We start from the raw sequence: 18,888 nt of genomic DNA, 5'->3' as shown, positions 1-18,888 counted from the left end.
TCACACGCAGATACATAACAATTCTCTTTTTAATATTTTTGCACCACGGGAGGCTGAAAACAGTGAAACATGCTAAACCTCTGTTGTGGTTCTGCTCCAAACCATCATCAGATAAACCCTCATACCCGAATGATTACATGAGACATTTGAACCAGAGCAACAAAAGCAATTAGACGGCAGCAGCGTCTCCCACAAACGCATTTTTTGCCTCATCAGGGATGTTTTGGTTTGTCTGCGTGGCTGAAAGAAAGACTGCCTGTCGTATGTGCTCGCTCTGTGAATCACACATGATTCAGGAAACCTTGACTGGGACGACTCACACATCAGCTTTGTCTAATTTCTTCCAAGATACACAAAAAGCTAAGAGTCAGCAGCCATTTGAAATCAGGAAATATCGCCCTGATGAGGAGGTGCACATACTTTAACTTTCAGGCCTCCCTCCAAAGCCGCGCTGACCCAAATCTACTTCCAGAAACAATTACTTGGAGGTTTGGCCCCTGCTGTCAAAGTGATCACATCTGAGCCAATTGACATTTCAGCGGTAATCGTATATGATTTCAATCTACCCATGTGCCAATTTTCTCATTACCTCCATTTGTCTTAAACCAGAAGAGACAGCGAGGCCGTCACTGTGCTGACATCACAGCTAACAAGTTGAAACCACAGCAGTTTTTAGTCCAAAGTGAAGCTTAATCACTACAAGACAGTCATTCATTTCTAAATTATCAAATCTGTTCGAGAAAACACTGCAAATTCTTAAACTTTCACTCAGTCCTGATGAATCCACTCAGTCTTAGTGTTTACTAAACTCTGAAGAATTAAGAGTAAATGCACCGTCAACTTCTGCACTGCAGAGAAGTCCACAGTAAGTCAGTTTGTCTTTTGTGACTCATAAAAGTCTGGAAGAAAATATACATCAGTGAGTTTAACTGTAATGATTTCAATCTGCCTCCAATGCAAATCAATTTGTTTCAAGAGTTAACAACAACAAAAAAAAACACAAAAAAAAGCCAAACCTTGCACCAGAATCACAAAAATAATTAAAACAATTTTGGTGCACTTCACTGTGAAGAGAAACAATTTGATTTAACTTCTCACTCATTACAAAATTACCTCAACTTATCCTCGAAAATTCAGTCAACTTAACATTTTAAGGCATCCTGTACTCTAACCTTTTTAAGCTTAAGCAATAATAATAATAATAATCTTTTTAATTGCAAACATGAAGTGAATAAATCAGAACATAAGACAAATGTTGCTCACTGTTTTGTGGACTCTCGTTTCCACAACAAGTCTGAAAAAACTCATGTTTGATTCATTTTTGGTGTTGAGGGATCTGTAAAGAGACTCTTGCATGGCCAAGCACCCACCCTGCAGTCTTTGATACTCATCCTGTTTACTCTACTTTGAAGAGTAAAGTTTTAATGCAACTTCAATGTCTGCACTGCCAAAAAATCAACCTATTAATAAGTCATTTATGACTCTCGGTGCAATTCAGTTTGTTTCAAGAATGTACTAGTAAGAAGCAAAAAAAAAAAACATAAATAAGGCCAAAAGTTCCACTAGAATCATGAAAATAATCAAAATAACTTTGGTGTGCTATAAAAAAGTAAACATGACATTTACAGTCAATAATACACAAAGACTTCTTGGTAAAATTGAGTGTTTTACAGTGCAAACATTAAAGCCCTTAAAATGGAAAATAAGAAGTATGTTGTGTCACTGTTGTCTTGGACTCAGCACGTCTTGTGTTCTATCATGTTTTATCACTTTTACATGGCCGAGCTCTCAGCGTCTTTCATACTCATCCTTTGTATTTATTCTTCTTTGAAAACTCGAGTGTAAATGCACCATCAGCTTTTACACTGCAAAGAAATCATCCAATTAACGAGTCATGTTGCCTTTTATGACTCAGGACGAATATATAGCAGTGAGTTTTTTTTAAAACCCGTCTCCAGTGCATTTTAATTTGTTTCAAGAATTTTCCTATCAGAAAATAATAAAATAAGACCTAAAATTGCACTAGAGTCAAGAGGATATTTGAACTATAAAGAAAGTGACTTTTAGAGTCACTAATTACAGAGATTTGTGATTACAAATGTGATTTTTACAGTGCAGACATTAAAGTGCATTAAACAGAGCATCAGAAGCACATTGCTCACTGTTTTCTTGGACTCCTGAAGTCTTGACAAACTACATAAACTTTTGTTTGATCACTTTCTGGTGTTGAGGCAACTATAAAGGGACTGTAGCACGGCCCAGCACCCACCCTGCAGTCTTTGATACTGTGTGATGCCCTACAAACAGCAGCAGCCTTGCCCCGTCTGTTAGCAGCTTAGTGGCTCTTTAGGACCTTTTTTCGAAGCAGTTTTTCGAGGCTTTACTGCAGTCATTAGGAGCTAAGGCTGATTAATGTGAATGGTCAGGCAGGGCCTGGCTTTCTGAGGGGAGAACAGAGAGGGGTGAAGGGTCCCACAGGAAGTGTTTTGTGTCTCCACACAAAGGGAGGGCTGACCTCTTAAGCCCCTTAGAGCCTCTTTGCTAATACCCTCACCGGTGCCTACAAAGACACAGGGGATGCCATTTCACCACTCACATTTTTAACAGCGTGCACAAAAAAAAGCCCCACTAAGATTAAAACGGCAGAAAAGTGAACCTCTGTGCAGCGGAGTGAGACTGTGAGATTAGGCCTGAAGAGTCCCCCCGCTAATCCACTGACTGCCGCGCATATCAAACGCAGGATGCCAAACTCTCACAGTATCAGATCTGGACACAATGAGCCTTATCTAGTTGTTTTTTTGTCATAAAAGTTTTTGTTTTTCTCAGACAAGTGAAAAATCAACGAGTAGAGAAACATCATTTAAACTTGTCAACGTGTGTTGTGTAATTACTACATTCAAGTGGCAGTTTCCTTGCTTTCAAGACAATAAATCAGGATCAATTCTGGAAAAATCTAGAAACAAATCGACTATTATATTGAAAAAAGGGTGATTTAATCATATCACTGACAGTTTTTCTTCAGGTTTTCTGGATCAAGACAAAATCCCAGCGCTCTGTGCCCTCTTACTTTATTCTGTCTTCTCTCAAGAAACTGACATTCAGTTCTAGAAAACTGCTAAGACAAGTTGATTTTTGTCTAAAACTGGCCAAAATAATCAAACCACCAAAGATTTTTTTTTCATTTTCTAGATCAAGAGGTTCCAGAAAATTACTGAAACAAGTTCCATTAAGAGCAGGTTAAATATTGTGTGCTGTATGGACAGATATTTTCACTTTCAAGTAAAATTCTCAAGAATAGAGAGTGATTCGTCTCGATTCAGCAATTTACCTTCTGCTGTCTTCTATCAAGATACTGAAAATCAGTTCTCGAAAAAACGTTGTTACAAGCTGATTTTTATTAGTAGTTATCTTGCTTCACTGGTTACCTAATCACCCATTTTAAGTTACAAAAAAATTAAGATAAAAATGTGGGTTTTTTTGAGTCTCAAGACACTGAGACGCAGTTCTAGAAAACTTTTGAAAGAAGATGATTTGTGTCAAAAACTGGCTGAAACAATCAAAATTCTGGAAATAGGTTGACTTATATTAGAATCTGGCTGTCAATCATGCTCCGAATTTGTTGCTCTTGTTATAGAAAACAAGACCTTTGGGACAATTAAAGACTTAAAGATGGAAACTCTTGTGATGAAAAACAAAAACAGCAAAAGGAAAGAAAAGGCACCAACTTGCATCAAAGTGATTGCAATCGCAGTGCATTTGCTGTGTCAGAACTCGAGAGAAACATCGCCACAAACCAATAAAGCGGCCACACTTATTAGTAACCCCTCGTCACTCCTTCCTGTCAATCACAGTCTGGCAGCCTGAGGGCCTCGCCTTATTAGTCAGAGCGTAAAGGGCGGGCTGGGGCAGCTCTTCTCTGCAGGCGGGGTCGTAGAGAGCATGGGGAATGACGGGCGTCTCCACAGGACGACTCTGCAGAGAGCTGAGTGTATGGAGCTCTGTCTTATTAAGCACATTCTGTAAGGTACAACTGATTAAAGTCCTCCGAGTGGCCGGACACTGACATGTTATGAGAAAGTGAGTGAGGGAGATTTCCATCTGTGATGCGACGCTCTTTCATTTCGAGCGCCGAGAGACTGAAGTGCTGCGAGGAGGCTTAATGCTCCTGCACTTTGTAATAAAATGGAAGGTAAACCTCAGATAAGAAGCCTCTCATCCTCAGTTTATTGATGGTTTGTGAACCCTCTCTGCAGGAAATCACATCCAGTCAGCTCGCTTTGATGCCTTTTGAGATTGACACTTCCTCAGGGTGGAAACATTCACTCTGACCCCACCCCGGGACTCTGCAGCCTGGACACTGTTCCCCTGTCGTAGCCTCTGGCCTCTTAGGAGGAAGTTTCTCTCACCCCCGCGCCTGTATTGTCCCTCCTGTTATAATCCCCCTGCCCCACCTCAGATAACATATGCACACTCTCTACAACCACCTCTCCTGTCTCCTCCTTCTCCCAGTCTGTCTCTCTGTAAAAGCCGGCTATGGGCCGCTGAGTACGAGCGGAACAATGGCGGCCTTTCAGGCGCTCTGTGCTGGCGCTGGGAGAGGGCTGCGGTCCTGAGACCCAGTCAATATTTGGACGTGGTTGCCTTTTTGTGTCCGTTTTTTTTTTTTAATCCAAGCGGAACCAAGCGGCAGGGAGCCGGGGAAAAGGCTGAGAGGGGAAAGCGAGGGTAAACACTGGGAACAATGCAAACGGGGCAACTCACAATGCCACTGGGAAACTATCACAACATCAGCTCGCCACCAAGTGAAAAATGGAGTATTGTTACTTTAAGTGGAGATTAAAAAGAGAGCGTAAGTAAGAAAAGCAAATAACGGAGGTCATTCTGCTATGAGAAGAAATTTGTGCAAGTGTCGAGGAGCTTGCTTCTAGGGAGGCACGATACAGGACTTTTTTGCCGATATCCAATATGCCGATATAAAACAATTACAGCTGTCAAATGATTATTTTTTTAACTGCAAGTAATTGCAGAACTTCTGTAGTTCATCGCGATTAACGCGATCTAATTTTTTGATTGCATGTTTTCAGTTCCATTATTTTGCATTAAAAACAGTTATAAAATCCATATTAACAAGGTAAAGCAGTTCCTACCAGACCATCTTTATTAGGAATCAAATTACAGCAAAAAATACATAGGACTGTCATAAAGTGCTTGTAAAGGGGAGACTCATGGGTACCCACAGAACCCATTTTCACTAAGATATCTGGAGGTCAAAGGTCAAGGGACCCCTGTGAAATGGCCATGCTATTTTTCCATTGCCAAAATTTAGCCTAATTTTGGAGTGTGATTTCGCCCCATTACTGCTACTATTACATGGTTGATACCAACGGATTCCACAAGTCCTCTAGTTTAATATGATACCAGTATAATCATTCAAAAACTCAGCCCGACACAGCCTCTTAAAAATGTTCATGTCAGCTGCTGATTAATTAATTCATACCGATATTGATATATCCACTTTTACCACCAAATTTTAGCGATCAAGTCTGCTCTTTTGTGGAATTAACATCATATTATACATACTCTTATCCCACCAAGAGATGGACACATGAAATAAAATGCTTTTTCAATGTATATAATATTCATTTATTGCGCAAAATAAGAAAAAAACTTCAATTTCAAGTTAATGTTTTGTATATGTTCATCTATCAGTAGAAATCAGCATCCTGGCACATTCCAGTATTTAATTTTAACGCCAATGCTTGCCAATTCCAACAATGTGCCAATATTATCAACCCTACTTTCTACCATTTTTTTAGCTTTTACCTCAACCAAAGGCAATCAGGTATGTCCAGAAACTAAGAGGGCAAAGACATTTTGAGGGTCTTTGAGGGTCTTTTAAGTCACTTATCTCACACATGAAAACAGGCCACTGGAACCATTCTTTGATTGTCTTATGGACAGATATGTTGCATCTGCTGGCTGAAGCTTTAGATGGGCATTATCAGGGATTAAAGGAAACCCCTGGGGTGACAGTGCTCTCCCTGAATGCTGGAATCCCTCTCTCCCCCAGCTGTCAGGTCCTTAGTCCCACCCAATGAGGTGCTTTGATGACGAGGGGTATCAGTTTCCATGGCGTCGGAGACACAAACAGCTTGGGAGATTAAGGACGGAACTCGGCCCTGATTCTCCGTTGATCCCACCTATCAGCAACAAATAAACACCTTGGGCCACGGCAACGCCTGCGTGCGGACCATATGGACCCGGTGGGTTTTAATGAAGCAGCTAAATAGCTGGTGAGCAGGGAATTCGCTAATAGCTCCTTGTCAGAGCAGCAGTAAATACCCAACCCGTACTCTTTATTCCATCATTTGGTTGCCGACACAGACGGCGAAGCTGACAGGGAACATCTGTGGCTCATTTTTCTTACATGAGCTTTTCCACCGCGAAACGCTACAGTTTTTATTTTCCGGGTTTTGATTTCTCGTCTTCATTGGGAGGTTTTTGTCTCCGTGCCATTTTCTTGTAAAGCATACAGACTTTATAAGCTGTAACCAATTACTTTATTGGTGGTTGAACCTCGCATTCAACCACCAAAGACTTTATTGATCACACAAAAAGGACAACTGCTTGAATCCTTTAATCTAAACTAATAATGCACCCTTTAAAGGGTTTATCAGTGGTAACTAATGGCTTTATTAGTGGTTACTAAATCGTTTATTGATACTTATAAATCTTGAATAATCTCTGAAGGATTGTACTCTTACGAGAATCAATTTAACAACTTTTTAACATTTGCAACTTGCTAATAAGGCTTTATAAGTTGTAAAAAAAACTTTAATACTGTTAATAAATCTGTTATTAATGCTTCATAAACCATAAATATATGCCACAACAATCCGATTGACTAACCTTTCGCAACTCATGATGTAACTAATGATTATTTCCAGTCAATTAATAAATTACATTTTAAAAAATGTTAATCGATGTTTCCAAAGCCAAAGATGACGCGCTCAGATGTCTCATCTTGTCCACAATCTAAAGATATTCACTTTACTGTCAAATATGAGAAAAGAAACCAGAATATATTCAAATTTTAGAATCATAATTTTGACTTTTTTTTTTTAAATTACTCAAACAGTTAATCGATTACTTAATAAGTTGGTGATTGATTTAATAGTTGACAACTAATCAATTCAATTAATTGTTGCAATTCAGTTTATTACAACGTAACTTTATCGTTGTCAGTGTGACAGAGGCTACAGTATAACAGCTGTTACACATAATTCTTCATTATCACAATAAAAGCATGACATGTCTACAACTAAGTCATGCGCTTTTCTTAACTTTAACTTTTTGGTATGCTTTTTTTACTTTCTAGCAAACCATGAAGTGTATATTTATATGAATGAATGATTTTTTAAATTATTGTTTCTGTATTATTGTGGAAACAGTTCTTCACAGCCCCCATGAGCTTATAAGACACCATGAAAGAAGCCGGGACCAGAGTCCAACGTTCATATATTCAGTCCACATTAAGATGGAAAATTAAGCAAAGTGACAGAAGCATCCTACATAATCAAATTATTTTTGTGTAAGACAGAGTTCATGGATCCCTTAAAGAAATTTACTGTGACGCACTGAAAAAATAAAATAAATTCTAATTAAACAATCTACTTCCCCCCCTTTTCAATGTTTTTTAGTGTATAATTTTAGAAACTCATTTAAAAAGGGGTTCTTTCACTACAATAATACATTAAGAGAATAGTTGCAGATGTCAATAAGTTGTTTATTTATTGTTGCACAATGCAAGATTTTTTTTTCATAAGGTTCGAGGTGAAACTTCCCATTGGAGGGGGTCTGCTTTGTTCCAGAGAAAACTGTTCTGAAAAATGGCTTCTTACTGATCTATATACATGATCAAATTATTTAGTAATATTAATAAAGCCATTTGTGACAACTTTTATCAAGTCCGCCTTATTAGAAAGTGGGACCAAGTACTTAGAATTCATAAATTTGTAGAACCAGTACCTTGTAGTACAGCCGCTACGCATCACTTCTCATGAGAGTATCTGAAACCATTCTGCGTCTACAACTAAAAGGAGTCACAACTGTGCTTCGCAACATTCTCTTTACAGATTTTTTTCTTTGGTGAAATTTGTACATTTTTTTTAGGATTATGTCTAAATCAGGAGCATTCCCAGACTTGCAAAACCTGCACAGCAACTATGTGCACACTCAGACTAATGCACTGACTGTTCGTAGACTGAAAATGCAAAATATTGCACTGCAGCCTCTACACTGAGTGAATTACATTTGAATGACCAAAATGGCACAATTATCTAAAGCACTTTTGATTCTTTTTGAGGCGATCTGGCACCGAAACAACAACTAGGAGTCATTACATCAATTGTGTCTCAGCAGTTTCTTTCTAACAAGGCTCCCTGATACCAGAGTTTCATTTAATTTCATTAAGTAGCTTATACTAGCCCAGCTACTAGCTGTCACTGCTTTTCAAACTCTGGGCGAAGCTGAGCCATCCTCAGGGCTGTAAATCCCTCCTCCTCCTCCGCTCAGAGTCCTGCTCGTCTGAGCCTAATCAGCAACAAGCATCAGCAGCGCGGGGAGATGTTTCCCCAAGATGAAAGTGCAGCAAACACGGACACACGTTTATCTAAATTACCAAAAAAAAAGGTTCCCCTCAGCCCCTTTTGAAACAATAGAAAAACATGAAAATGTCATCACATTTCCATTTTTCACGACTCACTTCCCATTTCAATTCCAGAGCTCCTGTAGGGGATTTCATGAATGGCTGAGTATGGACTGCTGCTCCGGATGCAGTTTTTCCCCACTTTGGTCAAATATGCAGCAGAGGAGGCAGAAGAGGGGGGTACGAAAGCTCATCTGGAAGTTGGGACTGTACCGCAGCAGGTTCCCAGGGCTCCAATACTGAGTATGGTTACATTAAACAGCAGGGATCCGGGGCCCGAGAGCTTGTATGGAATACTGTTAGGTTCTGCTGCAGGTCAGGAGGCCCCCAGGCTTTGAGCACGGCCCTCTCTTATATTATACAGCCGGGGTCAGGTTTAGATTAAAGTCATGAATGAGAAAAGGAGAGTCATTTAGAGTTACTCATTTATTTAGCCCCCATTCTGCAGAGACAAAGCCCAGGCGGGGTGCCGAGCCGGGGCCGTCACCGGGCCCCATGGCCGGCGGTACTGCCCCGGTTTTGACCCTGACAACGGTCCCCTCTGTGCTGCTTAACCCGCAACTTGCCTGGTTACTACCACGTGTGTGACCTCAGCATGTGTGGATCTCTCACAAGACCGAGCACCACGCTGAGCCTTGGCCGCAGCTGAAATACCCCTGTGTACCCCCTTATTGTCTGCCCCAGCGTGGGCCGGGAGGGGGGCAGAAGAGGCAGAGGGAGGGGGGACACTTGGACGGGGGAGCATGGCAACGAAGAAACCAGACTTGGGAACTGTTTGAATGCCAAGACGGGAAAAAAAAGAACCTGCAGCCTGTGAGTGGGACAGAAAGCTGTTATCAGATATGTATCTGTCCGCTAGCGGAGCAGGAACTCCATCAGCCTTTGATGGCACAACCAACTGATTTGCATTTGTATCACTAACACCCTGTCAGCTCAACTCCTCTGAAGCCCAACAGACCAGTTTCTCATCCCTGAGAAAATGATATAAATGTCTTTTCTTCTCTTTTGACTCATACAGAAACTGTAGCCAGCTAATACCAGAGTTAAAGTACTCCTGTCCAACTGAAACAGAGTGACACACACTCATTATATCACTATGTGCTCCGGAGCCAAGAGTGAAGCACTGAGTCACCAAGGAAGGTGGCCTGGCACACTCAGGAGGGAGTTTGGGAAGAGAAGTGTCACTTTTTGTAGGATCTGAGCTCATATGAAAAGACTTTTGGGGGGGAAATTTGCAATAATTAAACCAACAAGCTCCCTAAAGTTTTAAACAGCACCAAGAGCACAAGAAAATACACTTTATCTGCACTTTCTAAGCAAAGCAGCCCATCACTGAAATAGAATAATAAACCACATAAACTCTAACTTTTTTAACTTTAAATTTCTCAAGTCTCCCAATGACTCTCCATTTGGCACAAAACCAATTCTATCAATTCTAATTCATGGCAGCAGACTGAAAGCCACTCAGCATTATTTGAACGCAGCGGCACAGCTCAGCTGAATGTAATTTCTGTCTAAGGCTCACTCATATATTTCATTTTCGACCTGAACATGCAGCAAACATTGAACATAAATGCGTAATTGCGCGTAATGGTGCGTAATAGCGAGCAGCTTGTGTGAAAACGCCGTGTTCCTCTGTCAGGTGTGATTTATGCTGCTCGGCGTGCACACTTGATTACAAAGATGATTCAGATATGGAGGATTATTAAACTGGAATGATCACAGCAGTCCATCAGAGGGCAACAAATAAAGGTTGTAGTCGAGGGAACCTTGCAAACATGAATTGATCAAGCTTGTGTGCGCCGGAGGAGACTTTATAACGGTGTTACTTCAATGCAAATGTTACATTGTGATATGCATGTTGCAGATTGATGTAAGAATAGGTCAGCTCTTAAAATGTAAATATTTCAAGTAACGTTTTATTCAGCTTCCCCCAAGTGGATTACTTGAGATAAATGGAGCTCAGAGCGTACACGCTGTATCCAGCCACCCAACAATTAAACTACTATAAAGCGGTTCGAGTGCAGCTTCAACCGGGCAACGTCAAGGGTGAAATCCGCCACCTCCTGCGGGCGCAGAGAGCCCATGTGTGCCCGTGCGTCCATGCGAGAGAGCGCGGGCCAGCGGGCGGCTTTACTTACTTGGGGTTGGTCCGGTTCCAATAGACGGCGTATCGATCGGACACCACCTTGGACGCCGGGTCCTGGCCGTACACACACATCACAATGATGAGGATGAGGAAGAGGATCATGTCCACCTGCGGCATATTTGCTCTGGAACTCCGGTGAAGCCAAATTGATTACAGTCCCTCCTCTGGTTCAGGTTCTGATGGATATAGTAGTGAGATGCTGTGATGAGAGTCCACTTTTTAGTCCAGCTCAGATGTAGCTCCCTCCTTAGTGTTTATGACACAATTAACGCGATGTCTTACTATTCTGTGACAGCAATTTCTTGCTCAGTCCACGTTTTGACAGTCCGATCAATTACTTTGCACCAAACGCTCACTCTTCCCTCGCTTCACTGAAAACCTGTTCTACTTAAAGTAGTGAACAGACGCTGGAAATCCACAATATTTCTGCCTGAACAATCTTCCTCCGACTCAACTCCGCTCCGCGCAGCCAACAGTTTCTCCAACTCGCCTTGAATTTCCCACAGAGGAGCTACGCGGTTGGGGGGAAAAAATACAAAAAACAGAGAATAAATGTCCCACAATTTAAAGATAAAGAAATCAGTGGCGCAGTCCTTGTGCTGTCGCTTTTTCCAGCAGCTCCGGATCTCTCCTCCTGTTCGCAGTGAATCACCCAAGAAGCCAAAAAGAAAGAAATCAGCAGCTTCAGCTCCGGCTGAACCCGCAGCTGCCCTGCCGATCAACAACAACACACGCAGTGAATTAAACCTCTGCGTAAACGCGCACAATCTCCGGGTTAAATGTCCCCCGACGAGCGGCTCCGCAACATCACCGAGAGCGCACGAGAAGCGGTGTTAACAATGTGGATGAACCAAAGCAAGTCTGCAGCGCTCTGGCTCCTGCGGCCATGCTCACCCGGACCAACCCCCCCTCCAACCCCCTCGACCCCCCTTTCTCCCTCCCTCCTACTGTGCCAGTCGGAGCACACTGCAAGAAGTGTTTGTCTTTGCCGTTTGGGCATTAAATTTAAGTGACAGTTGAATCTTCTGGGGTATATTAAATTAGGCTTCATGCAAATGGATGAATCCGCAGAACTCGGTTTCCACTATGTCAAGCTTCACGTTTTCACAAGTTTCAGAAAATAAGTAATAAGCTAATAATTACATGTGAATTGCATAATGTAATAATTTAAACTGTAATATAATATAATATAATATAATGTATTCAACAGGGAATCTGCGACCCACTGGGGGCCCTCAGAGTCACTGCAGGGGGTCCACCAAATTTCGTCATGTAAAGCCCCTTTCCTACTGCACACAAACACACACACACACACACACACACAAAACTCTGCTAATATCCACTAACATCTGAGTTTTTAATGTAAGGGGAAAATTTTATAAGCGGCATTCATACCTGGGTTTCTTGACTCTCCGTTTATTTTTGGGCCTTAGCCTACTGGTGAGATGCAATGATGGGCTGCCACAAAATTCCATCCGTCTCTGTCCAAGTAGCGTTCAAACATCGATCCAAATATGTATGCACCAGAGAGACTGAATACGTATAAAAAAATAGATAAAGAAGATGACCGTAATGTTTTGGCAGGCCTCCATGCTGCTTTCTGCTTTTTAATAACCTGTTTTTCAGCCTGTCCGTGATGTTAAACATCGTGCACAAAAAAACCACAAACGCACAGAAAGGCATAGTCCTCTGCTGCAGAAATGTGTAAACAGCTCTGGTCTACTGGCAGTGGGAAAGGGTCATAGAGGACATATTTAGCTGGTTCACCCGCATTTGAAGAAGTGACATACACATGCTAATTCTGGTAAATTTGGTCTCCCCATAGTATTGTTACGCATTTGATTCTGTGCAGAGATTGATGCACTGAGAGTCATGCTCTACTCCGTCCACAGGGAGCATTGAGTGCAGCCTGTTTGTTGCTGCAGATATTTCTTGCAGTGTAGGCTTCGGTTTCGCACAGTCTCATTGGCCTAGGGGTTTTGAATGACGGGCGTTTCGTTTATAAAAACAACATCCCACCTCCTGGGGGGTATATGAACTTCCCAGACCGGCAGACAGATCGCAGATCATTTCAGAGACAGGCTGCACAACAAGCTCCTCTCACCAGACATACTTTATTTTCACTTGATTTCAGTTCACCACTGTTTCACTTTCTAACAATGCCCAGTTAAAATACTATAAAGTTGATGTTATTAATGTGTTGGAACCAAAGCTCAGCTGTTTTCACTGCAAATTAACCCCTATTATGAATTTCCTGACTTTAATGATGTTGTCAGTAAATGCAGGGCTCTCCCAGTGCTCTGTCCAGCCACAAGAAAGGTCTGACTGGTTTCACGACAGTTCCTTAACTGGCAGAATTGCCTGGAAACCAGGAAAAGTATCTCAGCTGGCAGAGTTTTCACTTGTTTTGGAGAAAAAACAAAGTTTCCATTCTGCCCTAAATGACCGCACCAACCACACGTTTCATCATCAGCACAAAAGCTTTTATTTCTCCCAGTTTGCTTCTACATATTTTTGAAGCATTTTTATTGGCCGCACATTTGTCTCACAGACTTTTAATGCCGTGCCTTCCTCAGGTTTCAGGGCTGGAGTGAGCTGTGCAGCGGTTCAGGTTCATGACTCAGTGCGCCACGTAGTGGTGGTCATGGGAAAACCAGCATGAACTGTATGAGGATGCACAGTGTTTTACAATAACTCAATACACTGCTCATTAAAGAAGATATTTGAACTATTTCTCTGTTTGAATGGGATTTTTTAAAGTATTTAGACTACATAAACACCAGCAGTGGGGATGTCCATTAGTGAGTCACTGCAGATACAGACAGACTTCAGTCTGGTAGTTGAACTAATCCTTCTCATAACAACAGTACCACTGAGGGAGCTGGTCTGAGGGCCGCTAAGCTCAACAGGAGGATTGTAAACTTTAGAGACACTGAACAGTCGCCGCTGCTGCTCAAACTGTGGCTTCTGTTCACAAACAGCCTGATTTATTCCACCTGAACAGGCTTGTTGAACTCCATCTCTCCTGGTTCAGAGTTCCTCCCCATCTGTTTAGCCTCTGATGCCACAGTGTGTATTTCAAAACTATTGGGTTTCTCAGAGCACCACATGAAATAGCTTCTATAGAAGCTAAGTGGACGGGTAAAGATACTTTTTTTCAAATGATGAGGTTTTTCATTTTACCAGGACACAAGCTCTGAGGTGATCACCTGCAAAATGAAGTGAAAAAGAAAGGGCACTGGGTAGATATCGCATCAAATGCTTCATATATATCATGTTATTGCCTTTGACAGAGCGGCAAAGCAGCTAAGTAGTTCACACTGATGCACCAGAGAAAGAGAATGTCAGTGTGTGTGCGTGTGTGTGTGTGTGTATCCAAGGAGGACCTTTATAGATCAAATGTGCATATTATCTTCATGTAAGATTCATAAGCTTTCCAACTCTTTTTGGGGGATCCCAATGCATTCCCAGACCAGATAAGATATAAAATCTCTCCATTGTGTTCTGGGTTTGCTACCCAAAGCTCATGAGCACAGGTGAGGGTTGGGATGTCGATGGACCAGTAAATAGAGAGTTTTGCCTTCGTGCTCAACTCCCTCTTCACCACCACAGTCCGGCACAGCGTCCGCAGGCCGTGTGCCCACCTAATGCTTCATTTTACTCTAACTTGTGAGCAAATACCTGAGATACTTCAACTCCTTCGCTTGAGGCAGTGACTCTTTCCCAAACCAGTCCATGGCAGAGTTTTCCAGCAGAGGACCATGGCCTCAGACTTGGATGCACTGACTCCTTCATACTTGGCTGCAAACCGCCCCAGTGCATGCTGGAGGTCACAGTGTAATGAAGCCAAAAGAACCACATCATCTGCAAAGAGTAGAGATGGAATTCTGAGGTTCTCAAACAGCTTTAACACATTAAATAGGCCCCAAATCAGGTGACTGTCTTTGTTTTTAAAAGAGGAGGTTTTTAATCAGTTGGATTGTGTTACTCATATGGTTACATAACAACTTTCATATGTTTCCTTAAATTACTTCAGATTGGCTGTGCCCCCTTTGTGTTTTTAATAAACTGATTTCAGGGTGTGTGTTCACAGAACACATGGTGAAAATGTTTCTTACTAAGAGCCCGCAGCCATGGGTCAGTTTTATTTTAGCTTTAATAATTAATTTCAGTGTAGTAATCCCATATTTGACTGTAACACTGAGCAGATACTTTAGGTGGAAAAAAAGGAAAAACCTTTGATTTGAAGTGCGCAACAAGTCCAGTTCATGTCAAAAACAGACTAGATGCCCACCAAACGTTCACTTTTCAACCAAAATCTAAACATCTTAAGACAAACAGACAGTAGACATTTATTAAACTTCTTTTCAATGTTAAATTGCTGAGGTGAAGCCTGGTGTACTGAAATAAGCCTGGTTTATGGCTTTCTGAATCACCTCTCTGTTTCTGTCTGTGCATGAACCCACCTAAAAAAAACATGCAAACCACAGCAACATGCACCTGCTGCACGCCACCAATCATCAAATCACTGGTAAGCGGGCTGAACCCAAACTCACCAGCAGCATCATCATCTTCCTGTGGGCTTTGTTTACAGTAAATCCAGCTCACACTGTGTTTGTTTGGGTGGCGTGGTGAGGCCGTGTGTTCGTGCATGTGTGTCCTGTAAATGTATGTACACGCACCCGCAGGTCTGAGTGTTTCGCATGTGAGCTCGAGTGCACACACACACACACTTTGGTGCACGAGTGTGTTTGTACGTGCACGTCGGGCTGATCATCCACCTCACCCAGGCAGACTAATCCATGAGCTATAATCACCTCATCTCCCCAGCTAAAGTGCCTGTCCTACTTCATTTACGCCTGATATACGTCTGTGTTCCCCAAGACAATGGAGTCATTATAAATTAGGGTCAGTGGGGCTGCCAGCACAGCGGTGCATCCTAATGTTTCTCGTGGCCTTATGAGTCTGCTGTCACATACGCACAGGAATGGGATCCCAATATGAAGTATATGTCACACACTGTTTGTTGCCACAGGGCTCTGAATCACACACATGCTTCGCAGCGAGCAGAGGGAGGGCAGCGACGAGGGCTGTTCAGATTTTTTTTCCTTTTCTGTTGTTTATGAATGCAATCTGTAATAAACAAGCACCATCAAAGTGCCACTGAGTGTTTATGTTGTGACACAGGCATTACAGCCCCTCAGTCCTCTTCCATTAGCAGCTGGTAAACACGCCGCAATCACGTTCGGCTGTGCAAAGAAAAATCCATTTCAATATTCCTATCTTGTTCCGAGAAATAAATAAATCGTTTCTTTTTCTTAACACAAGTTAAATATCTGCCGTAATCACCAGAGTTGTTTATATGTTGTTGATTGATTTGAGTTTTGTGAAGATTTCACCATGGAGCTTTTGTAAGTTTTCGTATAAAGACCTACGTTAACCCTTTGAAACCCGAGAACATTGGCTTGATTTCTTTCAAAGGCAATTAGCAAGAAAATAAGAAACAATTCAAAAATGAGCAAGAAATTAGTATGAGAAAATTGCCTGAAAATTAGTGTATGAAAAAAATCAATGACAAAAGAAAACAAACAAGATAAAATCAAAGTTTAAAATAAGTGCTTTAATGATAATGATGTAATTATATATATCGTTTTTTTCCTTGAAATGTTACACTACCTTTTAAAAATAGTAATTTTCTAAATCTACAGATTTCTTGCAGTTTGTGGAACATTTCTTACCAACTTGCTCATTGACATTTTTCCCTGTGTTTTTTTTTTCTCCAGAAAGCAAACCAATTTGCTCAGGGTTGAAAGGTTTAAATACAGGTTTCAAAGGGTTAAGTTAGTACAGAGGATGGTTGACGGCACAATATATCAAAAGATAAGTTTTTTTTTTGTTGTATCTAACTGTCTAATTTTCAGATCATTTTCTTTTACTTTTTTTGTTTCATTTGATATTATTATTTATTTATTTATTTATTTTTTCAGTGTGTGGGACAATTCGTGTCAAGTTGCTCATTCAGTTGTTTTTTTTTATGTTTTTGAAAGATATCAACCCAAATTTTCTTGAGTTCCAGAGGTTTAAATGCCAGTTGAAGGCATCTGAATATGGCACAAGAAAACGGATGTTGATCCAGGTTTACTGTATTTTTCTCTCCTGTGTTTCTGTGCTGCCTTTTCCTCATTTACACAGCGACACACCCGCCCTGCATCAGCCCTGTCAGTCTCCTGCTCCTCAGGTTCCCCTCACCTGAGCGCCCTTTTTCTCCACCTGCACTTCATCCCCTCGTCAGTCTAGCTTGTATTTAAGTCCTGGTTTTCAGTTCAGTCTTCGTTTGATCTTTGCTGTGGTTGTGTGCTTTTCTGTGTGCTGTTTCCCTGCTCCAATCTGGAGTAAAGAGTTATCTGTGTGAGCTCGAGTTGTCTGCCGTCTCCTGCATTTAGGTTTCACCTGTTCCAACTCTCATGACACATTGAGTTTTAACCAGTCCGTCTTTGTCTGGATAAGGACAGAACTTTATTATTTTTACCCCAGTGCAATGCACAAAGAAATGTGGTAAAAAAGGTTTCTGTATGGAAAAAAAGCCAAAAACCAGTTGAAGTGAAGTGTTCCAGTTTTTAAAATAAGCTAATTTTTTTGTGATCAATTAATTACCATAAAAGCCTGATGATACCTTTTGACAAAAAAATTAAATAGAGTTTTGAAAAAATGAGTTAATTTCATATGTGGCAATCAATTAGGTCCATGACCACATAAATAATAATAATTTTAAAAATCTAAAAAATTATATCATGGTTCAGGCTTTACAGGGTTAAAGTCAAGGGTGATGAAAGGTCGCAGCTGCTTTCATTTAGCTGCTACAGGCCTGTGTTGGTTTTTGGGTGCATATCAGATGCAAACATTGCGATTTTATTCCTACAAATGCAGTTTCTGGGATATCAGACAGCTGCTATTTAAAGTTTCCATTTAGAACAAAACTTTAAATTTAAAGTCCACGGTGGGCTCCGGTAACCTGTCTGCACTGCAGGTTAATGCCTGCTAGTGGTTATGGTCACATAAAGCCTTTCTTTGCTTGTTTTAAAAGGTTTTTAGAAAAAAAGTACACAGGTCAGCCATTTTTGGATCCATTGAGCATTAGATCCATGCTGATGGGTCATGTACTTTAATTTCTGCCTCTTTTACTCTCACTTAACTTCCTTTTACTTTCACTGCTTTTCTCTTTCCCTGGTTTTGCTCTTGCTTGTAATGCTTTTGCCATCTCCTCATGGAAAAGTAAATGTTTATCTCTCCCCCAAGGGAGCGGTTTATTCCTCTGTCTCTCCTTCTTCATCGCTCTGTCTAAAACTCCAGTGTGAACCTTCCCAGCTGCCCTCGCACGCAGCCCTGTGCAGGACGTAAATGTTGAGGTCAGAAGAAGAACAGCTTATAAAAGATTTGGCCGTGGTGTAAAATACACAAATTAAGGTGAAATAGGGCCTGGGAGAGGAGGGGTGTGAGGAAGATGCACGATGACAGGCCGTCTTAGAGCCAGAAAGACGTGGGAGGTCTGAGTTATTCCTGTCCAATCTGCACTTGTAGGTCTGTGTGTGGCACCTGGTTGAACTCTTTTTGTATACATGACCTCTGCAAACACAAATACACAAACTCACACTTGCACACAAAAGCCTGAGACTGTGTGTGTGCTCACACAAAGACAGGCACACACAAACACGCCTCATGTGTTTTTACGGAAGAAAAACTTCTCTCCATCGGTGTTTTCACAGTGATGTTTCCCTGCATGTACGTAAGTGATGTCTGTGACCCGTGGAGCCTGCCCTGCTTAAAGTCATTCAAACAGAAGGCTGCTGACGCTGGAATGCGAGCTATGCTGGTGGGGGGAGGTGCTCACCAGATCTGTACATTTATACCAGTGCCGTATAGAAAGGGTGGTGCTGGGGTGAAGTGCCCCTTGTGTTTGTCTTAATGGGGCGTTTTCATGACTCATTTGTGTCCTCCTGTCACACCAAAAGTGTAATGAGGTGCCCCTGTATGG

General features: G+C 41.6%; 1 protein-coding gene across 1 annotated transcript in view; it reads right to left on the bottom strand.

Moving 5' to 3' along the window:
* Nucleotides 1-11,758, bottom strand: part of LOC121959725 (ephrin-A5-like) — an 87,637-nt gene extending 75,879 nt beyond the window's left edge. Inside the window, exon 1 of the mRNA XM_042509194.2 lies at nt 10,849-11,758. Coding sequence (XP_042365128.1) covers nt 10,849-10,973 — 125 coding nt within the window. The 5' untranslated portion in view covers nt 10,974-11,758. The remainder of the gene's footprint in view (nt 1-10,848) is intronic.
* Between the last annotated feature and the right edge of the window lie 7,130 nt (nt 11,759-18,888).

This window comes from Plectropomus leopardus, chromosome 20 (assembly GCF_026936395.1).
Source record: "Plectropomus leopardus strain MGB_pleo_1.0 chromosome 20, ASM2693639v1, whole genome shotgun sequence".
Lineage (NCBI taxonomy): Eukaryota > Metazoa > Chordata > Actinopteri > Perciformes > Serranidae > Plectropomus > Plectropomus leopardus.
This window is presented reverse-complemented; position numbering and strand designations above follow the sequence as displayed.